The 24,606-nt window shown below is 48.6% G+C and overlaps 1 protein-coding gene across 1 annotated transcript in view; it reads left to right on the top strand.

Annotated features, from left to right (window-relative positions):
- LOC135221355 (SPRY domain-containing protein 3-like) overlaps positions 1-24,314 on the top strand; it is a 74,166-nt gene extending 49,852 nt beyond the window's left edge. The window contains 3 exon segments of the mRNA XM_064259156.1: positions 18,738-18,889; positions 18,892-18,989; positions 23,695-24,314. Of these exon segments, the coding sequence (XP_064115226.1) occupies positions 18,738-18,889; positions 18,892-18,989; positions 23,695-23,829 (385 nt within the window). The 3' untranslated portion in view covers positions 23,830-24,314.
- The last annotated feature ends 292 nt before the right edge of the window (positions 24,315-24,606 follow it).

Raw genomic sequence — 24,606 nt, 5'->3', positions numbered from 1 at the left:
GAAGTTAGGGCAATCGCAACCTCTGTGGCGTTCCAAAGAAATATGTCACTCAAAAACATTTTGGACGCAACTTATTGGAGATGCAACTCCGTGTTTGCATCCCCATTATTTAAAAGACGTGCGAGTTACGTATGAGAAATGTTTTTCTTTAGGTCCGTTTGTGTCAGCACAGACGGTTCTGGGTAAAGGAGAAAGCACCAATCCTTAAATTGTGTACGTAACCCTCTTGTCGGATGTGTTCTCGTGTTTTCGGTGTATGGGAGTGTCAATTGTCGCACAGGCGGCCTTCACTTCGCTTCATTTGAAAATCGAGTGACATCTGAACTATTAGAGGGGTACAAATTTTTATTTTTGTATGTATGGATTTCGAGTTTGTGGTTGTTTGCTAAGAGTTTGGGGATAACTCTGGGCAATCTTAGAACTAACACGGGTTAGGATCGGGTGATCGGGATTGGTTGTGTGCTCCTTAAATAAAGGCGTGTTGTCATATAAGCGGATGTGCTCCCATTGACAAATGCCAGTTAGGTTCTGTCGAGTAAGTGGATGAGACCCCATCGACAGATCCACAAGAACTCTTGGCCACAGATCACTATCTCGCTAAGGCTCTTGAGATGAAGCAGACTCCTGGGCAGTAGCCACGAAGTCTTCCATCTAATAAGGTAGGAACTAAGGTTTATTTATACCTACAACATATGTTGTTTACCTGTCTAGTCAGTTAGTTAGCTGTCTCTTGCCCTCCACCAAAGGGTGGTCAATCAGCTATGTATATATCTGACAGGTAAGTTGAATGTATGAAAATGACATTGTTATGATACAATAAAGTTTCATACATACTTACCTGGCAGATATATACAATTGAAGACCCACCCAGCCTCCCCGCAGGAGACAGGTGGAAGAGAGAATCTGATTAGAAAACGGGAATAGTTCCTAGTCCTGCCACCCAGAGCAGGGCGGTAGATCACCTGACCTACCTGTAGCGAGTGCCGCGAAATTTGAATTTCTGTCGGGGACGACCGGAGTCGATAGCTATGTATATATTCTGCCAGGTAAGTATGTATGAAACTTTATTGTATCATAACAATGTCATTTTCTTTTCTGGCTTGTGAGACAATCAGGAAGGTATATTCTGACTGCTGGGGAAGATGACTCTGGTACCCTTCATCTGAGAGCTCACAGTCAGGGGTATTGGCCCTTCCCTCACATTCCGTAAGAACCTGTTGGTTCAACAGGTTTTGAAGGCGGGTTTGGTCATGCCAGACCACCCTCACTTCTCATTACCTTCAGGATATTGCCCAGAGGTCCTTGGATACTTTTTCCTTCAGGCAAGGTTGCATCTCACCTTAGTTGTATAGTATGAAATGTGTATAATTGCAGGAGTGACTGGCTTTCCTTCATCTCCTTCATCCTACTCTCTTCTTTCAGGCAGAGAGTACACAGACCATTACATGCTGGACTGGGCAGCCGATGCAGGTAAGACACTCCTTAGAGCTACCAATCTATTTTCTTTGACTAGATTACAGAAGTATATATCCTCTTCTTCTCATTGCAAGTGAGTGAAGGAGGCTTTGACATTAGAAAAACCAATGTTTGCAATCGCCTTTTTGTCTCCGACACTTTGTTTCTTTGCTTCTTCACATGAGGGCTTCATCCTCCTCCATATGAAATAGCCCAGAAGTCTGACTTGATCTCTTAGATCACAAACTCCAATGAAATTGTCAAAGGTTTGATTTCCTTCCTCGCTTTCACGACCAGGAAGGAAATCTCAGGTTTGGTGAACTCCAGTCGGTTCATAGACTCATTCAGATTCCTCTCACCGATCAGTGAGTCTTCCTGTAGTAAATTACCAAGGGTTTGTATGTCATGTAGGAACAAATCACAATTTTTGAAAGTAAATAACTGTCCAGTGGTATTGACCGCTTACTCCAAAGGTTCAAAGAAGTCTTTGGCCCTCTCAGAAAGAGTGTTGTGTCTGTTAAGGGAGTGGGCATTAGAAATTGTCGAGATTCTGAACTCACCAGGCTTCTACAATGGTTTGTTTGGTGCCCAAGGCATCAGGAGGCTGGAGGCCCATGGTAGATGTCAGCACCCTGAATGCGGTGATCAAGACAAAATTCAGGATGGAGACAAACCGAACTGTTCTGTCATACATTCGCCAGGGATACTGGATAACATCCATAGATATGCAGGACACATATTTCCATGTCCCTATACACCAGGACTTGAGAAAATTCCTAAGGTTTGTCTATGGGAACAAAGTGTTCCAGTTCCATGCACTGTGTTTCTGTCTTTCGACGGCACCACAAGTGTTTACCAGTTCTCACCCCTTAGCGAAATGGCTCCAGCTAGTGGGAGTAAGAATCTCCCTGCATATCGCTGATTGTCTTCTTCAAGCCTAATCGAAGGAAAAGTGTTTGGAGGACCTTCAGAGGACCCTTCTCCTTGCCCAAGAACTGGGCTTTGATGATAAATGCATAGAAGTCTCAGTTGAATCCTTCTTAACAGTCTGTACTTGGGGAATGATAATAAATTTGGACTTTTCAGGTTTCTCCTTCCCCCAAAAAAGTGAATCTTGTCTCGATCAGTGTTCTGCCAATGACTGGATGTGTCTCCAAGGGACATTATCATCAATAGAACAGTTCAGTCACCTAGTCATTAGGCTTCATATAAGACTGCTTCAATATTATTTTAAAATCAGCTGGGATAGGAAGGTGTACCCAGACTCGTTCATGTTCCAGGTGACTTCCAAAGTAAAGATGGATCTGCGTGCGTTGGTGGAGCTTAGAAGGAAGACTTTTGGAAGGGAAATCCCTCCTTCCTGTTGCCCCTAACCTAGACTTCTATGTACTGAGATGCTTCAAATCTAGGTTGGGAAGCGCTTCTAGGAGGCAAGGAAGTCTCGTGGACATGGTCTCAGGAACAAGAGAACTGGCATATAAATGTCAAAGAAATGAAAGCAGTCCATCTGGGACTTCAGTGTTTCAGGACAGAAGAGTCCAACAGAGTAGTGACAGTCCATTCAGACAACACAACAGCCCTACCATATATAAAGAACCAAGGGGGAATGCACTCTTTCTCCCTTTACATGGCAGCAAGCGATCTTCTTCTGTGGGCGGATCGAAATCAAATCACTCTCCTGGGACGCTTCATTCAAGGGAAACTCAACAAACAAATTGAGCCACCAGATCTAATTAGATCATTTGACACTGAGACAGGAGGTAACAGCAGTACCGTGGAACCTAGTTGTGGTCCTCAGTTGGTTATCTAGTTCTCATTTTGAGCCTTTGCACTCAATCTCTTGTGGCCTGGGCTACAGCAAAAAGGGTAAGTGAAATACATGTTATTGATAGGAAAGTAAGCTTCTCCCAAGGGAATGCCGTCTGCTCTTTTTCCTTGGGATTTCTGGCCAAAAATGAGTCACTTTCCAAGCCTTGGCCTTGTTCCTTTATTATTAAGAGCTTGTCAGGTATTTTGGATCCAAGTGAGTAAGAGAGTGTTGTGTCCTGTGAGAGCTCTCAAGTATTACCTCCACAGAACATGGACCTTCTGCTTCTTTGTGGTGTACGGTTAAGAATCCTGCACACCCCTGTCGAAAAATACCCTGGCATTCTTCCTCAGACACCTCATGTCGAAAGCTCATGCCTCTTATGGCAGGGATGCTTTCTGCTGGTGTAAAGTGAAAGCTCATGAAATTAGAGCCATAGTCACATTGTTGGCATTCAAGCATAATTTGTCCTTCTCTGCCATATGGCAAACGACCTTTTGGAGGTGCAAATCTGTCTTTCCATCACATTATATGAAGGAAATTGGAACAGTTTATGACAATTGCAGTATTTTGGGTCCTATTTCTGTGGCTGGCATGGTGTTGGGAGAGAAACATATGAAGCATTCCTTCCCTTCCTTTCTCAGCCTTGAAATATGGTGTGGAATTTTATGGGAACCTTGGGGCACTATGTATCAGAGTACCCTCCAATCTTTTATGGTTGGGTAGTGGTTTTTATCTCTTGGTGGTATTACGTGATGCTGTTTTCTCTCTGGTTGTTTAATATGTACTGCGCCTTGGGCACGGGCAACCTTTTGTCCTTGTTAGCAATTGGAATCATCCTTGCTACTAGGTACCCACTGAAATAATAGGCACCCCTTGGCTATACTGCTGCACCACTGTGATGACAAGTGCCATTTGGAGGCAGTATCATTCTGCAGCAGCTCGTTTATCAGGTAAGGAAACAACAGGCATTATTATAATGCTAGCAGTGTTCTATTCTTAATTCATTACCATTCTTAAGGTTTTGGAGTAGATAGGTGCATGCATCCCATCTATCAATGTGGAAATCAGCGATATAATTATTTGGTAAGTTACTGATATAAAAATGACATTTTTATAATAAAATAAGGTTGAACCCAGAGTTAGCCAATCTAACTCCGGGTGTGTCTCTGCAGCAGCTCCTGTCTGAGAACCTCTGGTTCTCGCAGCAAGAGGCACTGGGCCTGGAATCTACCGCTATGGCAGCTTTCCAGGCCGTCTCCTGGTTAGACCTGTGGTCCCTCACAGTGTCTAAGGTCGCAGCCAACTCCGGGGGAATCTCCCCCGAAGAAGACTCGGCTTTCAGGAGACTTTGTCAGTCTGGAGGAAGAGCCATCTCCTTCCTCGCCCACCAGACGGCAAACCTGTGGGCCAACCTGGTACTTCGCCGTAGGGACGCAGTCCTTACCCAAGTATACAGGGCGGCTGGGCATGAGGCGGCGTTGGGCCTACGCAACGGACCAGTACAGAGTTCCTCCTCTCTCTTCCCTGGAGAGATGGTGGACGCTGCGGTGGACAGACAGTGCACTGACAACAGTGACCGTCTTGTTCACCAGGCAGTTTCGAAGGCTTCTGGGCAGCCTCGAATTGCGACCAAGCCCAAGAGCTCGGCTGGCGCTTCCTCGGCTGCTAAGACGATTGCCTCGTCGAAGCCCCGAGGAGAGACTCTGTCTTCTTCAACTTCTGCCAAGGGGGGCCGTAACCAGCCCTCCTCCCAGCCGTCCTTCTCATGAGGGGGGGCAGGGAAGAAGTCGAAGAAAGGGGGGAAACGCTAGGGACGGCGTTCCCCCTCACCTGCTGCCGGAAGTGTGGGGGTGCCTGGCGAGCCATTGGGCAACTTGGCAGCGTTACGGCGCCGAGACCTGGATAGTAGATGTCCTTCGGGAGGGATATCTATTACCCTTCAAATCTCGGCCACCCCTCACCTCCAACCCGGTCCATCTGCAGACTTACGTTCCAGGATCATCGAAGGACGTGGCACTACAACAGGAGATCGAGTCCATGCTGAGCAAAAGCTGTAGAGATCGTCACGGATCAGTCACCGGGCTTCTACAGTCGTCTTTTCTTGGTGGAAAAGTCTACGGGGGGCTGGCGCCCGGTGATAGATCTCTCTCCCCTGAACCGATTTGTTCGCCAGACTCGGTTCACGATGGAGACGGCACGTTCCGTGCTCAACTCCATCAGGGAGAACGATTTCATGCTTTCAGTGGATCTGAAGGACGCGTATTTTCAAATACCCGTCCATCAATCCTCCATAAAGTACCTCCGCTTCATCCTCGACGGGACGGTGTACCAATTCAGGGCACTTTGCTTCGGTCTCTCAACCGCTCCACAGGTGTTCACACGAGTGTTCCCTCTGGTGTCTGCTTGGGCCCATTCGCACGGGATACGTCTTCTGAGGTATCTCGACGATTGGCTAGTCCTGGCGAGCTCCCACTCGCAGTTGCTGCAGGACAGGGATCGACTACTGGAGTTTTGCCACGATCTGGGGATCGTGGTGAACTTCGAGAAGTCCAATCTCGAACTCAAGCAGAGGATGAAGTACCTGGGTATGCTGATCGACACGGTAGCAGGGCGAGTCTTCCCCGCAGACTCGCGGATCAGCAGATTCAGGGAGGCAGCCGACCAGTTCCTGTCTCAGCAGGAACAGGCAGCTCAGCAATGGCAAGTCGTGATCGGCCACCTGTCGTCTCTCGAGAAGTTAGTCCCTCACGGGCGTCTTCACCTGCGGTCTCTTCAGTGGAGACTAAAGGAGAGTTGGTCACAGGCGACGGACCCACCATACTTCCCCGTGTCCCTCACGCTGGAGGTAAGGCAGGACCTAGCCTGGTGGTTCGACGACAGGAACCTCTTAAGAGGAGTGCCTCTACGCACTCCCCCCCTGGAGATGCTGCTGTTCTCAGACGCATCGAACGAGGGATGGGGCGCACACCTGGAGGAGTTGCTGACTTCAGGAGTGTGGGATGATTGCGACAAGCACCTTCACATCAATGTCCTAGAGCTCAAGGCAGCGTTTCTCGCTCTCCAAGAGTTCCAGGACCGCTTGGTGGGACACTCAGTGGTGTTGACGTGCGACAACACCACGGTAGTGGCTTATGTCAACAAACAGGGGGGCCTTGTGTGTCTCCCGTTGTATCAGTTGACACGGCAGGTGCAGGAGTGGGCCGTGGCTCACTCAATAGAGCTGTCAGCCCGCTACATTCCAGGGAAGAGGAATGTAGTAGCAGACAAGCTCAGCCGTCGGGATCAGGTGACAGGAACCGAATGGTCCCTACACCAGGACGTGGCGGAAGGCTCTTCGACCTGTGGGGGCGTCTAGTTGTGGATCTGTTCGCCACCCGGCACAACAGGAAACTTCAAGTTTTCTTTTCAGCCGTGCCGGACCCATGGGCAGCTGCAGAGGACGCTCTTCAACACCCGTGGGACAACCTCTTCGTTTACGCCTTCCCCCCGTTCAGCCTGATTCACAAGGTGATCAGTCGAGTGCTTACCACCCCGAATCTCAGGATGATCCTGGTGGCTCCTGGCCATTTGGTATCCGGACCTGCTGGCTCTTCTCGCAGAAGCACCGAGAGAGATTCCCCATTGGCACAACCTTCTCACCCAGCCACACGCAGAACGGTACCACCGAGCAGTCCAGTCTCTACAACTTCACGGCTGGCTGTTATCCACCATCTCTTGCAAACGAGAGGCTTTTCTCATAGCGCAGCAACAGAGATGGCTGGAAACGTCCGACAGTCCTCTGCAGCTGTGTACCAGGGGAAGTGGGCCGTCTTCTGTGGTTGGTGTCGTAGACGGGGTCTATCTCCTCTCAGAGCCACTCTTCAGCAGGTAGCGGATTTCCTCATATTTCTTCGCCGAGAGAATCTCCTCTTAGTCCCCGCAGTGAAAGGATATAGAGCCGCCCTGGCACTAGTCCTGAAACTGAGGGGATTGGACATTTCGAACTCGTTCAAGATCTCCTTGCTCATGAGGAGCTTCGAAAGGTCTTGCCCACCCAGGGAACTCAGTCCCCCTGAGTGGGACGTGACTCTCGTCCTTAGGAGTTTGACTCGAAGACCCTTCGAGCCACTCCGAGAGTCGTCAGACAGGGATCTGACCCTCAAGACCCTCTTCTTGCTGGCTCTGGCATCGGCGAAGAGAGTAGGGGAACTTCATGGTCTATCCTTCGACGTGAGACATTCCAGAGGATGGGGATCTGTGACGCTCGATTTCGTCCCGAACTTCGTTGCGAAGACTCAGAAACCGTTGATCCCTGACAACAGGTTCGAGTCTTTCACAATTCCCTCCCTAATGGACTTCACCGATAATGATGCGGATGAGATGCTGCTTTGTCCTGTGAGGGCGCTACGGCGCTATCTGAAGAGAACTCGACACCTCAGACCTGAGTGTCGATGCCTCTTCGTTAGCACCGGGGTGACCAAGAAAGAAGTATCCAAGAACACACTTTCTTTCTGGCTGCGTGAGGTGATCAGGAGAGCGTACGAGGCTGATGGTAGTGACGACATCCGTACGTTCCGTTCGAGAGCCCACGAAGTCAGGAGCATTGGTCCTTCCCTTGCGTTCCGCAAGAACTTCTCCGTGGTGCAGGTCCTGAAGGCAGGGATCTGGGCCAACCAGACTACCTTCACCTCCTTCTACCTTCGGGATATTGCCCACAGGTCCTTGGATACTTTTTGCTTGGGACCCGTGGTGGCTGCTCAACACGTTGTGTAGCTAACCCAGACCCTTGCAGGCTGAAACAGCATCGAGTCCTGGTGTGACTGTAAGAATGGATGAGTGAATGAGTGTGTGACTGGCTCCTCTTCCCATCTTTTTCTCCTCCTCTACCTGTGGGCAGAGGGACACGGTCGTCACCATGCTGGATAAGGACGAGATGCAGGAGAGCTATATGACAGAGCCCCATCCTATCCCTTTCACTAGGGATAGAAGCAGAATATCCACCACTGAAGTGAATGCCAACAAGAGACAAACCCATAACTTTATGTTGCCTCTTGCAAACAGGAACTTGTTCTTGCTTGCTGGTACAAAGAGATACGCTTGCCTCTCTCTTAGTACTTGCCCCAGAGGTCTGACCATTGATCCTGCGGTGCACACCCCGATCAATCGGACAGAGGCTTGGATCCCTCCCTCGCTCTTACGACCAGGGAGGCATTCCAAGGTTGGGCGAACACCAGTCTGTTCACAACAGACTCAGATTCCTCCCACCAAGAAGTGAGTCTTCCTATTGTAAAAGGACCGAAAGGTTTGTATCCCGTGTCGGAACAAATGACAATTTGTCCAAAATTGCATTTTTCCTAACTATACAAACCTGAGGTCCTTTTACAATAGGAAGGTTACTAGCGACAGCTGGATAGGTCGTAAGCTTTCGAACAAGGGGTTCGGTAGTTAACTGCTTGTCTGACAGTGCGCGCCGCGCGACTGGGAGGTGAAGAATCACTTTTGCTTTAGGCCCAAGCAAAAACTGCAGAGTGAGGGGTGGCATGAGGTGGGACATGTGTAAAAGGACCTCAGGTTTGTATAGTTAGGAAAAATGCAATTTTGGACAAATTGTCATCTTTATTTATATTTACCATACAGGCGGTCCCTGGGTTACGACGGGGGTTCCGTTCTTGAGACGCGTCGTAAGCCGAAAATCGTCGTAAGCCAGAACATCGTCAAAAATCCTAAGAAAACCTTACTTTTAATGCTTTGGGTGCATTGAAAACTATGTAAACTGCATTCTTATGGCATTTTTCATCAAAAAAAACCTTCAAATATTGATTATTTTGCATTTTTTGGTGTCGTATTTCATACTCCCAGATGAGCGTTGTAGGCGTCGTAACCCTGGAAATAACGTCTATTGACAAACATCGTAACCTCGGAACGTCGTAAGCCGACACTGGTCGTAACCCGGGGACTGCCTGTAACATTACATGATGGGAGCCCGCCCTCCTCCTCTTACATAAACAAATTAAAGCCCTTCTGCTGTTGTTTTCTCTTTCCCCAAAAGTGGGCAGGACTAGTCACTGAGCCACCATAAAATAGCGCAACCACGAATTTCAAAATATTAGCGGTGTAATTACTGGTTAAGTTATGTATAAAACTTTTTTTTTTTTTTTTTTTTATAAAAATGCCATTTTTCTTTTGAGAATCGTGAGTGAAATATTATCAAAGTATACTGTACAAAGTTAGCTTATTTATGTTATGACTGTTGAATTTAGGTCATAAATTGATCCTTCCATTAGCAAAAACACTCATTAAGCCAGTGGAAAGTATGATTTGTGTATATGAAATGAAAATTGTTTCAAATTTTTAGTTTGGATGGTGGATTAATAGTGTTATTATAAATAATTTTATCAAGATGGCTGAGCCTGATCTGTGAACGCATAAGTTTCACCAAGGTGATTTGTTCTTAGTTGAGCAGTAAAAATTAAACAAATATTGAGTTTTAAGAAGCTGACAGCTTGGTAAAGAGACCAAAGGGAGTAGTATGGTACATATAAAGTAAAAGACTTAAAGTTGGGCAGCAGGATTCAAAGGAATGATGCAAAAAACTTGAATGTCATACCAGCTGATGCAAGGAACTCTTTTAAGTGGTAGTCCCCTAAAGGAAGGAGAGAAATGAAAGACTGAAAAGGTGGATAATTAAAAAGGACTTTTACAATTTTGTATAAGATATGTTCCTTTCTCAGTTGCTTTAAGGGGACCGCCTCAGTTGGGAGGCATGAAATACGGCAATTTTGAGATCGGTGGGCGAAATCGAGTTTTACTCATTTCTGGTAACATTGATGTCTGCCACAGCAGACGTAAAATATTAGGCTTTAGCATAACCTGTAAGTGGGTCAAAAATGATTTTTTGTGAAAGTATCCGCAAAGAAAATATTACGAAAAATACGATGTTTTGATATCCTTTTGTTCCGTTGCATTTTACATAAATTTTCCATAGGTAATCATATTTGTTGTACGACATTTTTCCCATCCTACGCTTTCTGAAGCAGAGAGGCAGGAGGAGCAGCTGCACAAACACATCAGTAACCCGCATACCTTTGATGCAACATACCGTTCACTTTTTTTCTGAGCCGGAGTTGTCAAGTACTCTTTATATCTAAGTGCATTTTTTCTTGTTTATTTATAAAAATGCCAAGGAAGAAGCAGTCAAGAAAGCGTACATTAGCTAGAGAAAGGTTGAAAGAAAGACTTAGAAAGATAACAAGAAAGAACATCAAGATGAAGCATGTGCATTCATCACCTCCCAGGCCTAGCTGGCGACAATGAGTGGGGTGGTGCCTCATGATACGGTGGGTTTAATATCTTTTTAAAGTGGGGGACCAGATACCATAGAAGTATACCGTTAGAATAAGACATTGTTCCGATACGTAATACAAACCATCGGTCCTTTAACAATAGGAAGTAGCTAGCGGCAGCTGGAACGGTCGTAAGCTTCGAACAAGGGGAGAACGGTAGTTAACTGCTTGTCCGACAGTCGCGCGCCGCGCGACTGGGAGGTAAACAAATCTCTTTTGCTTTCGGCCGCGGGTGTGAAGGACGTGTTCGTCATCGCTCTCTGCCCGCTTCATCGTCGTATGCTTTGTTTATATTGTGTTTTCTACTAATGGTTTGTTGAAAATGAAACTGTAAGTACACTGTTTCATTTTCATTACTTAATTATGAACCAACATGGAGTTATCGCCGTAGATGCGGCGATTTCCTCTCTTTTCATGAATTGAACCCTTGAATTATGTCCTCGGTGCCGAGGGCGGGCGCGCTCGCGCCGAGTCATGTATTTTGGGCGAAAGTGTGTAATTGAAAAATGTAAGTACTCTTTTCATTATATTTTTGCCCTGTGCGTTCGTTACCGAGAGTGTGATTGCGCTCGGCACGAGCCTTTTAATTTTGTATAATAGAATGCAATGAAAGTGGATTCGCAATTGCAATATTCTTTTCATTTTTCATTTATTTATTGCATGAATTTAATTTTGGATCAATTTTGCGTTCTTACCGGGAATTGATCCTTACGATTTTTTTTATGTGAAAATGAAATCGCAAGTGCAGTATTCTGTTTCATTTTCATATATATTTTATGATAGCATCATATTATTGGATCAAGTTTCCGTTCTTACCCGGGAATTGATCTTTTCCCCTTTAAGTTTCTATGAAGTGAATCGCAAGGGCAGTATTCTGTTTCATTTTCATATTACTTTTCACTGCTGTGCGGGGGTAGGGGAAGCGAAGGTCTGCCAGGAAGTCGTCGGAAAGCTCTCCCGCGACTCCCTTGGTATCCGATTCTTCGTCTTCCTTCCTGCCCCCCGCTCAGCTTCTTCGTTGTATTTTGTATTTGGGGTCTTTCCTTGCGTTCGGGGTGGGGGCATGTCTTCCCCCGTGCGTGAGGGAACCCCTCTTACTAATCTATCTATGTTACCGCAGGTGCTACATCCGTGGGAGACGACCTTGGACAGGTATGGACCACCGCGGAGGCAGGGCGTGCCTAGCATCCACGGGCTGCTGCAGCGTCTAGCGAGGTCTGGGCGGTCTCCACTACTACCACGGCCGCTTAGCTGCTCCCCCCCCTCCTGGTCTACACTCCCCATGCTGTGTCGATGACGCCGTCTGCCGCTACTAGGGCCGCAGCCGTACCGAGGTGGGGTTGCCCGCCGCCGCCTGTTTTCTTCGTGTTGCCTGCCCCAGACTTCCGCTGTTCCAGCAGCTCGCCCCTGGACCGGCCGCCAGGACCCAGGTTCCGCTGGCTGCCGATGATTCTACGAGGCGATCGCTGGGCCTGCCGTACCTGCCGCTGATGTGATTCCCGCTGTTGGCTTGGCTGTCCCCTTCTGGTCTACCGCTGCCGCTGTTCCTGCCGCTCCTGAGCTGGTTGCTGTTCCTGTCGCTCCTAGTTCCTGTGCCTGTCCATGCTGGTCCTGCCCACGGTGTGTCTTCCCCAGTCCCAGGTCCTTCCGGACAGGTGCAGTCGGGCCGTGTTGCTTCGGCAATAGCCCCGGCTCCGGCCTGGATGGAGGACCTGACGACTGTCCTGCGTGAGCTGACGAGGAAGAGGAGAAGAGGAAGCTGTCATCTTCGTCTTCATCGTCTGCTGCTGCCCCTCTTCCCCTTCGACTTCTAAGGCCCATAAGCCGAAGAAGAAGAAGGCTGCCTTCCCCCCTAAGAAGTCTCCTTCGGAACTTCTAAGGGCCCGTCCCACCTCGGTGGGACGGGGGGGTCCTTCTGCTGGTCCTCCTGCTCCTTCGGAGCGGGGCCCGTCTCCCTTCCGTAAGGAAGAGATAGACGGGACCAGAGAGTATCGGTTAGCTCTGGTACTTCCTCGCCTGGTGCTAGCGGCGATGCCGCTACGCCAGGTCCCGGCTCGGTCTCTCGTTCGCGAGAGATCCCGAGTGTACGTTCTCCCTCGGGAGACCGTGCAGCCAAGTTTCGGCGCCAGAGTTCGCTCGGCGCCAAGACGCGGCACGGAGCAGAAGGCTGGTGAGAGACGCTCAGGTGACTCTTGCCAGGCCAGCGGCCGCTCTTGCAGCGACCAGCTGGTAACCCGGGTTTTCCCCCCTAAGAAGGCTCCTTCGGGACCTTCTAAGGGCCCGTCTCGCTCCGGCGATTCGGGGAGCTCTTCTGCTGGTCCTCCTGCTCCCTCGGGAACAGGGCCCGTCTTTTCTTTCTACCAAGGAGAAGAAGACGGGGACCAGAGGAGTACCAGCTTCGGCTGGCACTTCCTCGCCTGGTTCTAGCGTTCTGCCGCTAAACCAGGATCCGCCTCGGCTTCTCGTTAGCGAGAAGTACCGAGGTGGACGGTCTCCCGCGGGAGACCGTCCAGCCAAAGTCTTGACACTCGAGCTCGCTCGCCGCCAAGACCGAAGCGCGGAGCAGAAGACTGGCGAGTGTCGTGCAGACGAATCTCGCTAGGCCAGTGGACGCTCTCGCAGCGACCAGCTGGCTGCTCGGGTTGACGTTACGGTCCCGCTGACCGGCCCACGGGTTGAGGCGAGGAAGGGGTCCCCGCGGTCGTCGTTACCAGCCACGGCTGGTACCAGCGGCTCGACGCGCCGAGAGGACGCTCGCCGGTCTCACCGCGACAACGAGCCTAGCAGGTCACCTGACGCCGCTCCCATCGGGACCGGGCGGAGACGGTAACCAGCAACAGCTCGCCTGACGCTAGAGATCAGCGTCGACGTTCTCAGCCGAGCCTCTCGCCCCAGGCGAGCGGCAAGGCTAGGCCTGCTGCTCGATCGCCACTGCGGGTGGACGATCAGCAGCAGCCCTCCAAGCACGCTGGTCCTGCCAGCGAGCTAGGGGGGAGCGTCAGGTCTGCCTCTCCTGTACCTTCAACCTCCTCGGGCTACACCGGAGGAGCGAGGTACCTATGAGTGATCGCGAGAGGTGCGCCGCTCGCGATCCCGCTATGACGCCGTATGGACCAGGCACGGTTCTAGGACCGACCAGGACATACGCGCAAGTAGCTGAGGCGACCGTCAGGGGTCTGCCGCTGTTCCTCCTTCTGAAGGAGGAGTATCTCGGGATCTGTTCTTGTTGGAGGGACTGGACGGTCCTACTCCGCAAGACACGGTTACTCCCGAGATACAGAGGAATTTGCAGAAGTCATTAAGCTGATTCGTCAGCATAATGACCTTGCGGAAGGATTGCCGCTCCACCAGCAGAGCCCACGTCTCTGCTCGAGTCGTTTTGGGGCCCGATGAGGGAAACCCAAACCGACGGTGGTCTGCCGCGATCGGAACTTGCCGATTCTGTCTCGAACCAGAGTCTCTCGTCTCCGGACAAGAAGGCTCTCTCAGTTCTGGCCGGTCGATCAAGCTACTTCCACCTCCTCTACTGCGACAGCGGCGTTTCTACGTGTCTTCGGACACCGTATTTGAATACTCCTTCGGTCCTCCTGAAAGGTTTCGACCTCGACGAGGACTGGAATGAGTCGGAGGACGGTATCGGCTCTCTCCTGTCAGGTGTCGATCAGCCCCACCCAGACGACGTTCACAGTGGCTGCAGACCCTTACCTACAGTGAGAGTTCGTAACCCTCCGCGGGAAAACGTTTTCTCCTGACGATAAGTTTTCCCAGACTCTGAGAGGCCATCGCCGCAAGGCGATGGCTGTTCCTACTCTTCTCCAACTGCTAGTTCCACTGGGAAGGCGAGCGAGTATCCAATTCCAATTCCTTCCCCCACTTCCCTCTCTCCTTACGGTTACGAGGGAAAGGGGAGGGATCCTACAGAGATTTCTCTGTAGGATCCCACGTTCGGGACTGCGCTACCGGGGGGACCATTCGGGTCCTTACCTGACGTAAGCCCCGGTCGTTGAGGAGGAATCCTGCCCCATTCTCGATTTCTACGGGAATCGAGAGGACCACCAGCCGATATCGTTTGACGAATTCGGTGGGGGTTTCGCAGACTGCTTAGAATTCTACGGAATTTCTTTCTAACGCATTCAGTGTTCGAGTTTTACGATCTCCAAACACTTACGCGAGACCACGGTCCAAAGTGAGCGAGACGAGAATCCCCGATATACACGATAATCGGGAACCTCGCCTATGCTCGAATTCCTGGAATTTCTAGCATTGGGAAGAAGACTGCTGCTGAAGAAACTATCTCACAGTAGGCGACCAACCTGGACTAGAGAAGATCGGACGGGAATATCCAGTTTGGCTTGAACTATCGTCTTAGTATTCTGTTCACCATTGAAGCTTTCCTTCGAGGAAGACTTCTCCTTCACTCTCTTTGATAGAGATCGAAGGTGGTCGATCTCCAATCCTTATTTTGTTTTCTTGAAGGAAAGAATTTAGGATGGAGATCGTTGTTCAGAATCCTACAAATATACTACGTATATTAACCTCGCGACATGATTCTACTAAGCAGTTGAATTGTCCGAGGGGTAGGCGCATATCCTAGTTAATCTACGGATTGCGACTTATAAGAGAAGTATTCTAATTGAACTGCAACTCGGGGTTGCCTGCAACCTCCCAGGAGTTTTCAGTTTCAATTTTATATATCTTATGGTTTTGTCACGACACACCATTTCAACTTTTATATTTACCGAAATTCGTTTCGCCTAAATATAATTGCTCGAGCATATCTTTATGCTCGGTAGTTCTTAGCCGAACGCATTCCCTCGTGGAATAATTTGGATTACCTGGCAAACTCAGGATGACGAGGTCAGCGAGAGCTCAGGCTCAACTACTGCGTATTGAACTGCCTGATAGCAGCTCAGTATCAGCTGGGCCTCCGATATGCACGGTCATGTATGTCTCTCTGCCCTGCCTTGATTGACTACCGAACCGTATCTCTGCCCAACAATCATGGACTTAGGTCTCTGATTAACGGGGATTCTCGCAATAATGAAGGACCATCTACTGCTGTGACGCTAGATTCCATCGCCTTCGACATTGCGAGAATTTTCAACAGAGATATCTCTTGGACTCTTCATCTTTCTGTTTACCGCACGGTAACAGAAGTCTGTACAAGTCTCCCGCTGCATCGCACTGCGATAATGCGAATGATTTTGCAGACATCTGAGTTTGTCTTCAAAATATCTCTTATTCGTAGGTGTACAATTGTTCATTGTTCAACCGAATTACGAGATGTGTCAGAAGACATCGCCTACTCTCCGACCTGACAGCTCTACTTACCAAATGTTCAGCCCATGAGAAGCAGTTCTTCAGGCGGCTTTCCCCTGTGTTTTCATTACTGAAGAACGCCCCGCTTTCATTGCAACTACGACTTCTCACGGACAGCAATGAAATAGCGGTAGCGTTTTCAGTCATATGTAAGCACAGGTTATGAATCTGAGAATCCTTCTCTCGATCCATCTGTGAAGACGTAGGTTGCATTCAATATCTACCTTCGTCTTCAACGGTACATAGTGTTGTTCTCCTTAGCTGAGATTCAACAACCATGAGATGTTTTACCTTCAGGGACCTCGGTCTCTAGATGGCAATTGACTTTCGCCTGTTGGGCACATGCCTTAAGAGAATCATCACCTCGCTGTCCGGCATTGGTGACAAACAAATACATTATTTGTTTGGTCTCTCGGCATAACCCTTTAAAGGCGAAGGTCAAGTGACTTACTCGGATGCTTTGACAACTTGACCTCCTACCGAACGCAGTCAGTCGGCAGCTGTCAGAGCGGCCGAGTCAGTTACGAACTACGCTGTTGACTTAGTTCGGTTGTTACAGAGCAATCATTACTTCGTTTTAATAGCTTGTCACAGTACCCATACCATTGACACCCACCATGGAGTGTCGGTGTCCTATCCACTACCGAGAACTTCGCTGCATGGGGATAGGAGGATGCGAGAGACTTCGTGGCAAAACGGACAGACCAGTATGGTACTGGACATCACCGAAGTAGAGAAGAGGGATAGGTCATGCGACTATTTCCTTCTTTTCCTCTGAGGAACTGCATGACTTCTCCTGCGAAGTCAAGCATCCAGGGGATGGGGATCCGTGACGCTCGATTTCGTACCGAACTTCGTAGCGAAGACTCAGAAACCCTTCGGTCCCTGACGATTGGTTCGAGTCGTTCACAATCCCCTCCCTAATGGACTTCACCGCCTTCGATGCGAAGGAGATGCTGCCTTGTCCGCAAGAACTTCTCCGTGGCGCAGGTACTGAAGGCAGGGGTCTGGTCAACCAGACCACATGCCCTTCCTTCTACCTTCGGGATATTGCCCACAGGTCCTTGGATCTTTTTCCTTGGGGACCCGTGGTGGCTGCTCAACACGTTGTGTAGCGAACCCAGACCCTCGCAGGCTGAACAGCATCGAGTCCTGGTGTGACCATAAGAATGGATGAGTGAATGAGAGTGTGGACTGGCGTCCTCTTTCCCATCTTTTTCTTCCCCTTACCTGTGGTTAGAGGGACACGGTCGTCACCCTGCTGGATAAGGACAAGATGCAGGTGAGCTACTCAACAGAGCCCCATCCTAACCCTTTCACTAGGGATAGGAGCGTATATCCACCACTTCCTCCAACAAGGGGGAGGAAGTGGATGCCAGCTTGAGACAACCCATACTTATGTTGCCTCTTGCAAACAGGAACAAGTTCTTGCTTGCTGGTACGAAGAGATACGCTTGCCCTCTCTCTTAGTACTCGGCCCAGAGGGGGTCTGACCATTGATCCTGCCCCCCCCCCCCCGTGCACACCCCGATCAATCGGACAGAGGCTTGGATCCCTCCCTCGCTCTTACGACCAGGGAGGCATTCCAGGGATGGACGAACACCAGTCTGTTCATCAAAAGACTCAGATTCCTCCCACAAGAAGTGAGTCTTCCTATTGTTAAAGGACCGATGGTTTTGTATTACGTATCGGAACAAATGACAATTTGTCGAAAATTGCATTTTCCTAACTATACAAAACCTGAGGTCCTTTTACATATAGTCCCTCCTCATGCCACCCTCACTCTGCGTATTTTGCATGGGCCAAAAGCAAAAGTGATTTGTTTACCTCCCAGTCGCGCGGCGCGCGACTGTCGGACAAGCAGTTAACTACCGTTCTCCCTTGTTCGAAGCTTACGACCGTTCCAGCTGCCGCTAGCTTACTTCCTATTGTTAAAGGATCCTCAGGTTTGTATAGTTAGGAAAAATGCAATTTTCGACAAATTGTCATATCAAGCTTAAGTAAATTTCTATATTGATGCCTATGTGGTTTTCACTGAGAATTTCATTACGCAAACTTTTAAACACGCAATATCTCAAAACTATGTTTTTCAGTATATGGGTCGCTTTAAAACCCTAAGGATTTTTATTTATTGTCCTATTTTCAAAATTCAAATACCATTGAAATCCTTGATAAATTCTACATTGAAAGAATTAGGAAGAATTTTCAAATTATTCCAATTTCTATTTTTATGAATTTTGAATTAAGTAATTTAAAAAATTTATATTGATGAATTTTTTTTATTTTTATTTTTTTTTAATCTTTCTCAATTCATTGGATAGAGCAACTCTTTGTGAGTATTAATTGCTTTAGTTATTAAAATTTAGTTAAAAACTAAGGAAGCCTTAGGGTTTTTAAAGCAATGCATCTAAAAATCGGGGGAAAAAAATTAATATAAAAAAAAAACGAATGGATAGAAATTGATGAAACTTTTTGTTGTAACTTTCCATTAGGTGACTTATAAATGGGTAGCAAAACATAATTGCTCCAGGCAATATTTCGATACCCTCCCCCCCCCCCCCCCCCCCCCCCCCCCCCCCCCCCCCCCCCCCCCTCCCCCCAACTGAGGCAGTCCCCTTAACTCATTTGGGAAAAAGATGGTTTAAGGAATATACCCTAATAAATAGACAGCATTCTTCAAATTGGAGCTGCTCCTTGCTGATATTTTTTTGCAGTTATTTTTAAGTATTTGCAAATGATTAGCGATGGCTGGTAATTTACATACATTAGTAGGTTTGTAATAGGAAATAAAATTTGGTGTTTGTAAATTATCTGTCATTTTCCTTTTACAGTGAAGGTGGTAGTATGGAGGAGGAGAGCCCTGAAGCTTTAGAGTGTGATGATTTATTAGAACATTTACTTCACTACCCTCAACCAGCATTACCACCGGTTCTTTCACCTCACTACCCACATCGGCATAGACATAGACGTCACAATTTCATCCTCACACAGACTCAGAAGATGATGACGAAGAGGAAGAGGAGGAGGAAGAGGAGAACTCTTTGCAACCATCATGCCGTCATCCTGTTGGCGGAAAAGTTCAGGTTCGATTTTAATACTTTAGCATTTGCAATATTCTGCTTGTGCACTTTTATCTTTATTCACGTGCAACATTTATCATTTTCTAGGTGACTGTGGCGAATTCTCTGACCCCTTTGTCATTACAGAATAGAGCTTATGAGTACAGAGGTTCCTCAAAGACTTAATCGTCCATTGGAGTAGACCCTTTTTTAATTTTCCATCTGTTATAGGTGTAAAACGAATCCTGTAGAGTATGTTATTTTTGTCTTAGAAAGAGATGCCACTTAAAGGCAGTGCAAAATTGGTAGAGAAAATTGTCTGTCAGATGTGCAAAACTCTTAAAATTACAGTAATTTAGGTAAAAATGTTAAAAGTTAATTGTTCCAACACGTAATACAAACCCTCGGTCCTTTAACGTATGGAATGTACTTCAGCGCAGCTGGAACCGGTGGTAAGCTTTCGAACAAGGTGGTTCGGTAGTTAACTGCTTGTCCGATACTCGGGAGTCCTGCCCGACTGGGAGGTAAACATTCACTTTGCTTTCGGCCGCCAACGGAGCAAGACGTGCGTTCGTCTCTCTGCCCGCCATTGTCGTCTGCTTTCGTCTTCGCTTGACGAAGTCTCTTTGTGTGTATGGTTATCTTCAGTAGTACTTGGAGTGATTGTAAGTACTGTTGTTGCCTTTATTCATTTTTTCATTATTGTGTGTATTGCTGTCTTGTGCTGAAATGAGCAGCCACGAGACAGAGACCCCCCTCCATCCCCCCGCAGCTGCAGATTGTGCCCTGGCGTGGAGGGCCGTAGGTGTTGGGCCTTAAGATCATTAGAGGACGTTGACCCTCATGATTTGTGTACTCGGTGTCGAGGGCGAGAATGCTCTCGCGCCAACTGTGTAATTTGTGTATCTTGGTCGGAGGAGCAGTGGGAGCGATACGAGGGGAGGAGGAAGGCGCGTAAGCTGACCAAGGCGTTGTTGGAGGGCTCTCCAGCGACGCCATTGGTTACGGACACGTCTTCTTTCCTTCCTCTGTCTCAGCTCCTGCGTATGGCTCCTTCCCCTTCGGGGGACGTGTCGCATTCCACTTCATCACTTGATCTGTACTCGGGGTCTTCCATCCGCTCGGGGTGGGAGCCGCCCCCCTCCCCCCGGCAAGCGGGAACCTTCACTAACCCAACTCTTGCCTCCTTGGGTTTGTCTGCCACTGCGGGTGGCGGTCTCAAGCAGGTCTGGTATTTACTTGGACTCCCGGGCGCACCGATCATTCAGGGGCTGCTGTCACTGGCGGCTCAGGGTTCCAGGCTGGTGACGCATGGACCAGAGACGTCGACGACGACAATGGTGTCGACGCCTGGGTATGCCGCTCCTCTCCACCTGGTCTACACCCAGCACGTGGCGCTCTGCCTCGGCACCAGGAACCGTCTCGGTATGGTATGGTCACCTGTGGGTGACCGTGCAGCCAGGGTCCAGGCAGCTGAGCCTGCTCGCCGCCAGGACCCAGGCACGGAGCGGAAGCTGGTGGCAGTCGCTCAGGCGACTCCCGCCAGACTGGCGATCGCTCGCCTGGTGATCCCCCGGTTCCCAGGGTTGACGCGACGGTCCCACCGGACCGTACGCGGGCTGAGGCGAGTAAGAGAACCCCATGGTCACCAGGACCAACCTCGGCTGGACCAGGTACCGTGACGCGCCGTGAAGACGGGCCACGCTCCCACCGCGACAATGGACTCTACCAGTTCTCCTGACCGTCGCTTCCACTGGGACCGGACGGATAGGTTGACAGGTAGCCGCTATACCGACGCTCGGAACCGGTTGCTACCATTGCACGGTCCAGCGGTTCTCCCCAGGGAGACTGCGCGACTAGGCTTGCAGCTCGATCGTCACCGTGGGTTGGCGATCGCCTGCAGCCCCCCCCCCCCCCCCCCCCCTACCACCACCACCACCACCACCACCACCACCACCACCACCACCACCACCACACTGGCTCTGTGATAGGCAGGGGGGAGTGTCAGGTCTACTCTCGTCAGGCTACACCAGGAGGAGCGAGGCGATCAGGAGCGACCGCGAGGAGTGTGCTTCTCACGGTCCCACCGCAGGGGCCTACAAACCTGGCACGGTCTTGGGACTGACCAGATCGTACACCCAAGTGGTTGGAGGAGACCAAGAGGGGTCTGCCGTGGTTCCTCCTGTGGAAAGGAGGAGGATCTCGGGATGGGTTCTCCCTGGATATCCAGGGGTCGCTGCCTCCTCAGGAAACATCACTCCCGAAGGAGACCCGGCTTTCGGGAGATTGTGTCAGTCTGGAGGTAGGGCTATCTCCTACCTGGCCCACCAGAAGGCTAACCTGTGGGCCAACCTGGTTCTGAGACATCAGGACGCAGTCCTCACTCAAGTGACCAGGTCGGCAAGGGGGCGCGAGGCAGCTTTGGGTCTGAGGAACGGACCGTTGCTGGGTTCCTCCTTTCTCTTTCCTAGAGAGATGGTGGATGCTGCGGTGGAACAGCGGCACACTGAGGACAGTGACTGCCTAGTCCACCAGGTAGTCTCGAAGGCGACTGGGCAGCCTCGAGCCACTGCAGCCAAGCCTCGGAGCTCGGCTAGCGCTTCCTCTGTAGCCAAGACGACTTCCTCATAAGGTCGAGTGGAAAGACCCAGCCTTCCACTTCTGCTGTAAGGAGTGACCGTCAGTCCTCCTTTTCCCGAGGAGGATCCGGGAAGAAGTTGAAGAAGGGGAAACGCTAGCGTTTCCCCTCACCTGCTGCCAGAAGTGAGGGGGTGCCTGGCGAGCCATTGGGCAACTTGGCAGTGCTACAGAGCCGAGACCTGGATAGTGGATGTCCTTCAGGAGGGATATCTACTACCCTTCAAGTCGCGGCCACCCCTCACCTCCAACCCGGTCCATCTGCAGACGCATGTCCCCGGTTCTGCCAGGGACGTAGCGCTTCGGCAAGAGGTAGATGTCATGCTGAGCAAACGAGCTGTGGAGATCATACAGGATCAGTCGCCGGGCTTCTACAGCTAACTTTTCCTGGTGAGACTGTGTGAATGGAAGAGTGAATGAGAGTGTGACTGGCTTCTCTTCCTCCTCTTTTCTCATCTCTACCTGTGGGCAGAAGGTTGCGGTTGTCACTACGCTGGACAGGAGGCCGATGCAGGTAAGCTACGCTACTGAGCTCCGTCCTTTCCCTTTCATTAGGGATGGGAGCGGTTATCCACCACTCCCCTAACAAGGGGGGAGTGGACACCAACAAGAGACAAACCCAAGACCTTATATTTGGCTCTTGGCGTAGGAACTAGTTCTTGCTTGCTATTCATAAGAGGCACGCTAGCCTCCCTCTTGTGAATTTGGTCCAGAGGTCTGACCACTGATCCTGTGGTGCACACCCCAATCAGTTGGGCAGAGGCTAGGATCCCTCCCTCTGCTCTTACGACCAGGGAGGGAACCAAGGTCGGACGAACACCAGTCTGTTCATAAGACTTAAATTCCACCCACCAATAAGTGAGTCTTCCATATGTTAAAGGACCGAGGGTTTGTATTACATGTCGGAACAAATCACAATTTGTCTTAAATTGTATTTTTTTTACTATACAAACCTGAGGTGCTTTACACATAGTCCCACCTCATGCCACCCCTCACTCTGTTCCTTGGCCTAAAGCAAATGTTTACTTCCCAGTCGGGCGGGACTCCCGACTATCGGACAAGCAGTTAACTACCGAACCACCTTGTTCGAAAGCTTACGACTGGATCCAGCTGCGCTGAAGTACATTCCATATGTTAAAGGACCTCAGGTTTGTATAGTTAAGAAAAATACAGTTTACGACAAATTGTGATCTTTTCAACGTTTAGAATACTAACAGGGTTTTAAATTTTCAAAATAACAGGTTTTCAAATCAACATTTGTTTAAACTAAAGCAAAATATAATTATTTTAGATATGGATAACAAGTTAAAGGAAAAAAGTCTCATTTTCGTGTATCAACATAATTTTGTTCATAGGAAACTCATGAATCATGAATAGCCTAAATATTGGTCCCACTGTTCTGAGATAAACCAATTTTGGAATCTTCAACCATCGAAGTGCACTTCAACAGAAGTTACATGTCTCCCAGCTGTGCTTCCAGTGGTATGTGAGTGTCAGTAAGCAACAATTATGCTTTCACGCTGGACCCCATTTTTGTCAGTCATACTCTGATGGATTTGGGGTATCTGAGAAAATTCTAGGCTCGCAAAAAGAAGACCACTGCTCTTGACCCACTGGCCCAGACCGGAAAGGAGGAGCCACTCCTCTGAATATCTCTCACATCTTTCTTCAAGGCCACTGCCTGCTGACTTGTTGCCCATGTCTTTTCATACTAATGTTGCTGTTGAGTGTATGCCATCTATACCATCTGTGATCTCACCCTTGTACTATGTGACCACTGCTGCATAGGCAACCTACAGTTGATGAGGTTGTGATGCTACGAACTGTATTTTCATTGCAAAAACATTATTATTGCATACCCAATAATCATAGAGAGAAGTGGGCATTGTGCAAAACAGACCATGCATGGTCAATGCTTCTCAATCTTGGCCAACTCAAGTTGGTGTGACTTGGAATTTTACATCCTTAGAAATAAGGAAACTTAATTAATGGGATTGTATGAAAAAAAATTGGGGTAATGAAGACATAGGCATAGTGATTCTTTAATATCCTGACTCCATGATCTTTCATGCATAATGTATGACATTTTCAGGTTTTTTTCACCCGAAATGGTCAAATGATTGGACGACGAGAAGTTGCACTACCCCGAGGTGGTTTCTTCCCTAGCATCAGCATGGGTAGCTTGGATGAAAGGGTGAGAGTAGATCTGAGACCTCTATCTGGTTAGAAAGTTTTTGGTATGTTATCATTTATGAAATGTTCCGTAAGTCATTGTGTGGTGACTCACGATGTAGGGCTTGTGAAGTTTTTATTCACGCAGTCGCACGAAGATGAGGTCTTCATGGTCATGAAGGAGTGATATGAAGTAGAGGTATTTATATATATTTATGAACAGTGTTTTTCCATAGTTATTTTGTGTACCTTATATGTTGAATTTTATGTGATACATGTTATAGCAGTGGCTGAAGAGCTTTTTATATTGAATATTATACAATAATTTATTTATTTTTCTGTATACGTACATAGTACAGTAGTACTTAGTTTAGCAATATTGAAAGGCGCAATATTAATTGCTGGATGTTACTGTTCTGAGATTAATCATTATCTAATCATTTCATGAAGTTACCTCTGTTGTTCCCCCTTCTTGTAGTGATTTCATTTACCAATGAAATAAGAAAAGGCCATAAATTTTTTATTTTGGTTTGTAAATTCCTGAAGTAAATTCAGGGACTTCTGACAGTGACATGAAGCATGTCACCCTGGCCTTCACCTTGGTACTCCATCCCAACATGCCTCATTGTTCCACCCATCTTAGGAAGGTTTTCTTATTTTTCTTCAATTTTCTGGAGCCATTTCTTCCATGACTTCATTTGTTTTAGTGTCTTTCGTTTACTTCTTTCAAATCACCTAATAGATTACATATTAGGGAATGTATAATTATGTGGGCAAAAGTTAAGCAATACTTACTTGTACTTATTTTCATTTTATTAATATTGTGTTATTT

The sequence above is a fragment of the Macrobrachium nipponense genome, chromosome 2 (genome assembly GCF_015104395.2).
Source record: "Macrobrachium nipponense isolate FS-2020 chromosome 2, ASM1510439v2, whole genome shotgun sequence".
Taxonomy (NCBI): Eukaryota; Metazoa; Arthropoda; class Malacostraca; order Decapoda; family Palaemonidae; genus Macrobrachium; species Macrobrachium nipponense.
Note: the sequence above shows the minus strand (reverse complement) of the source record. Positions and strands in the feature narration are given on the sequence as shown.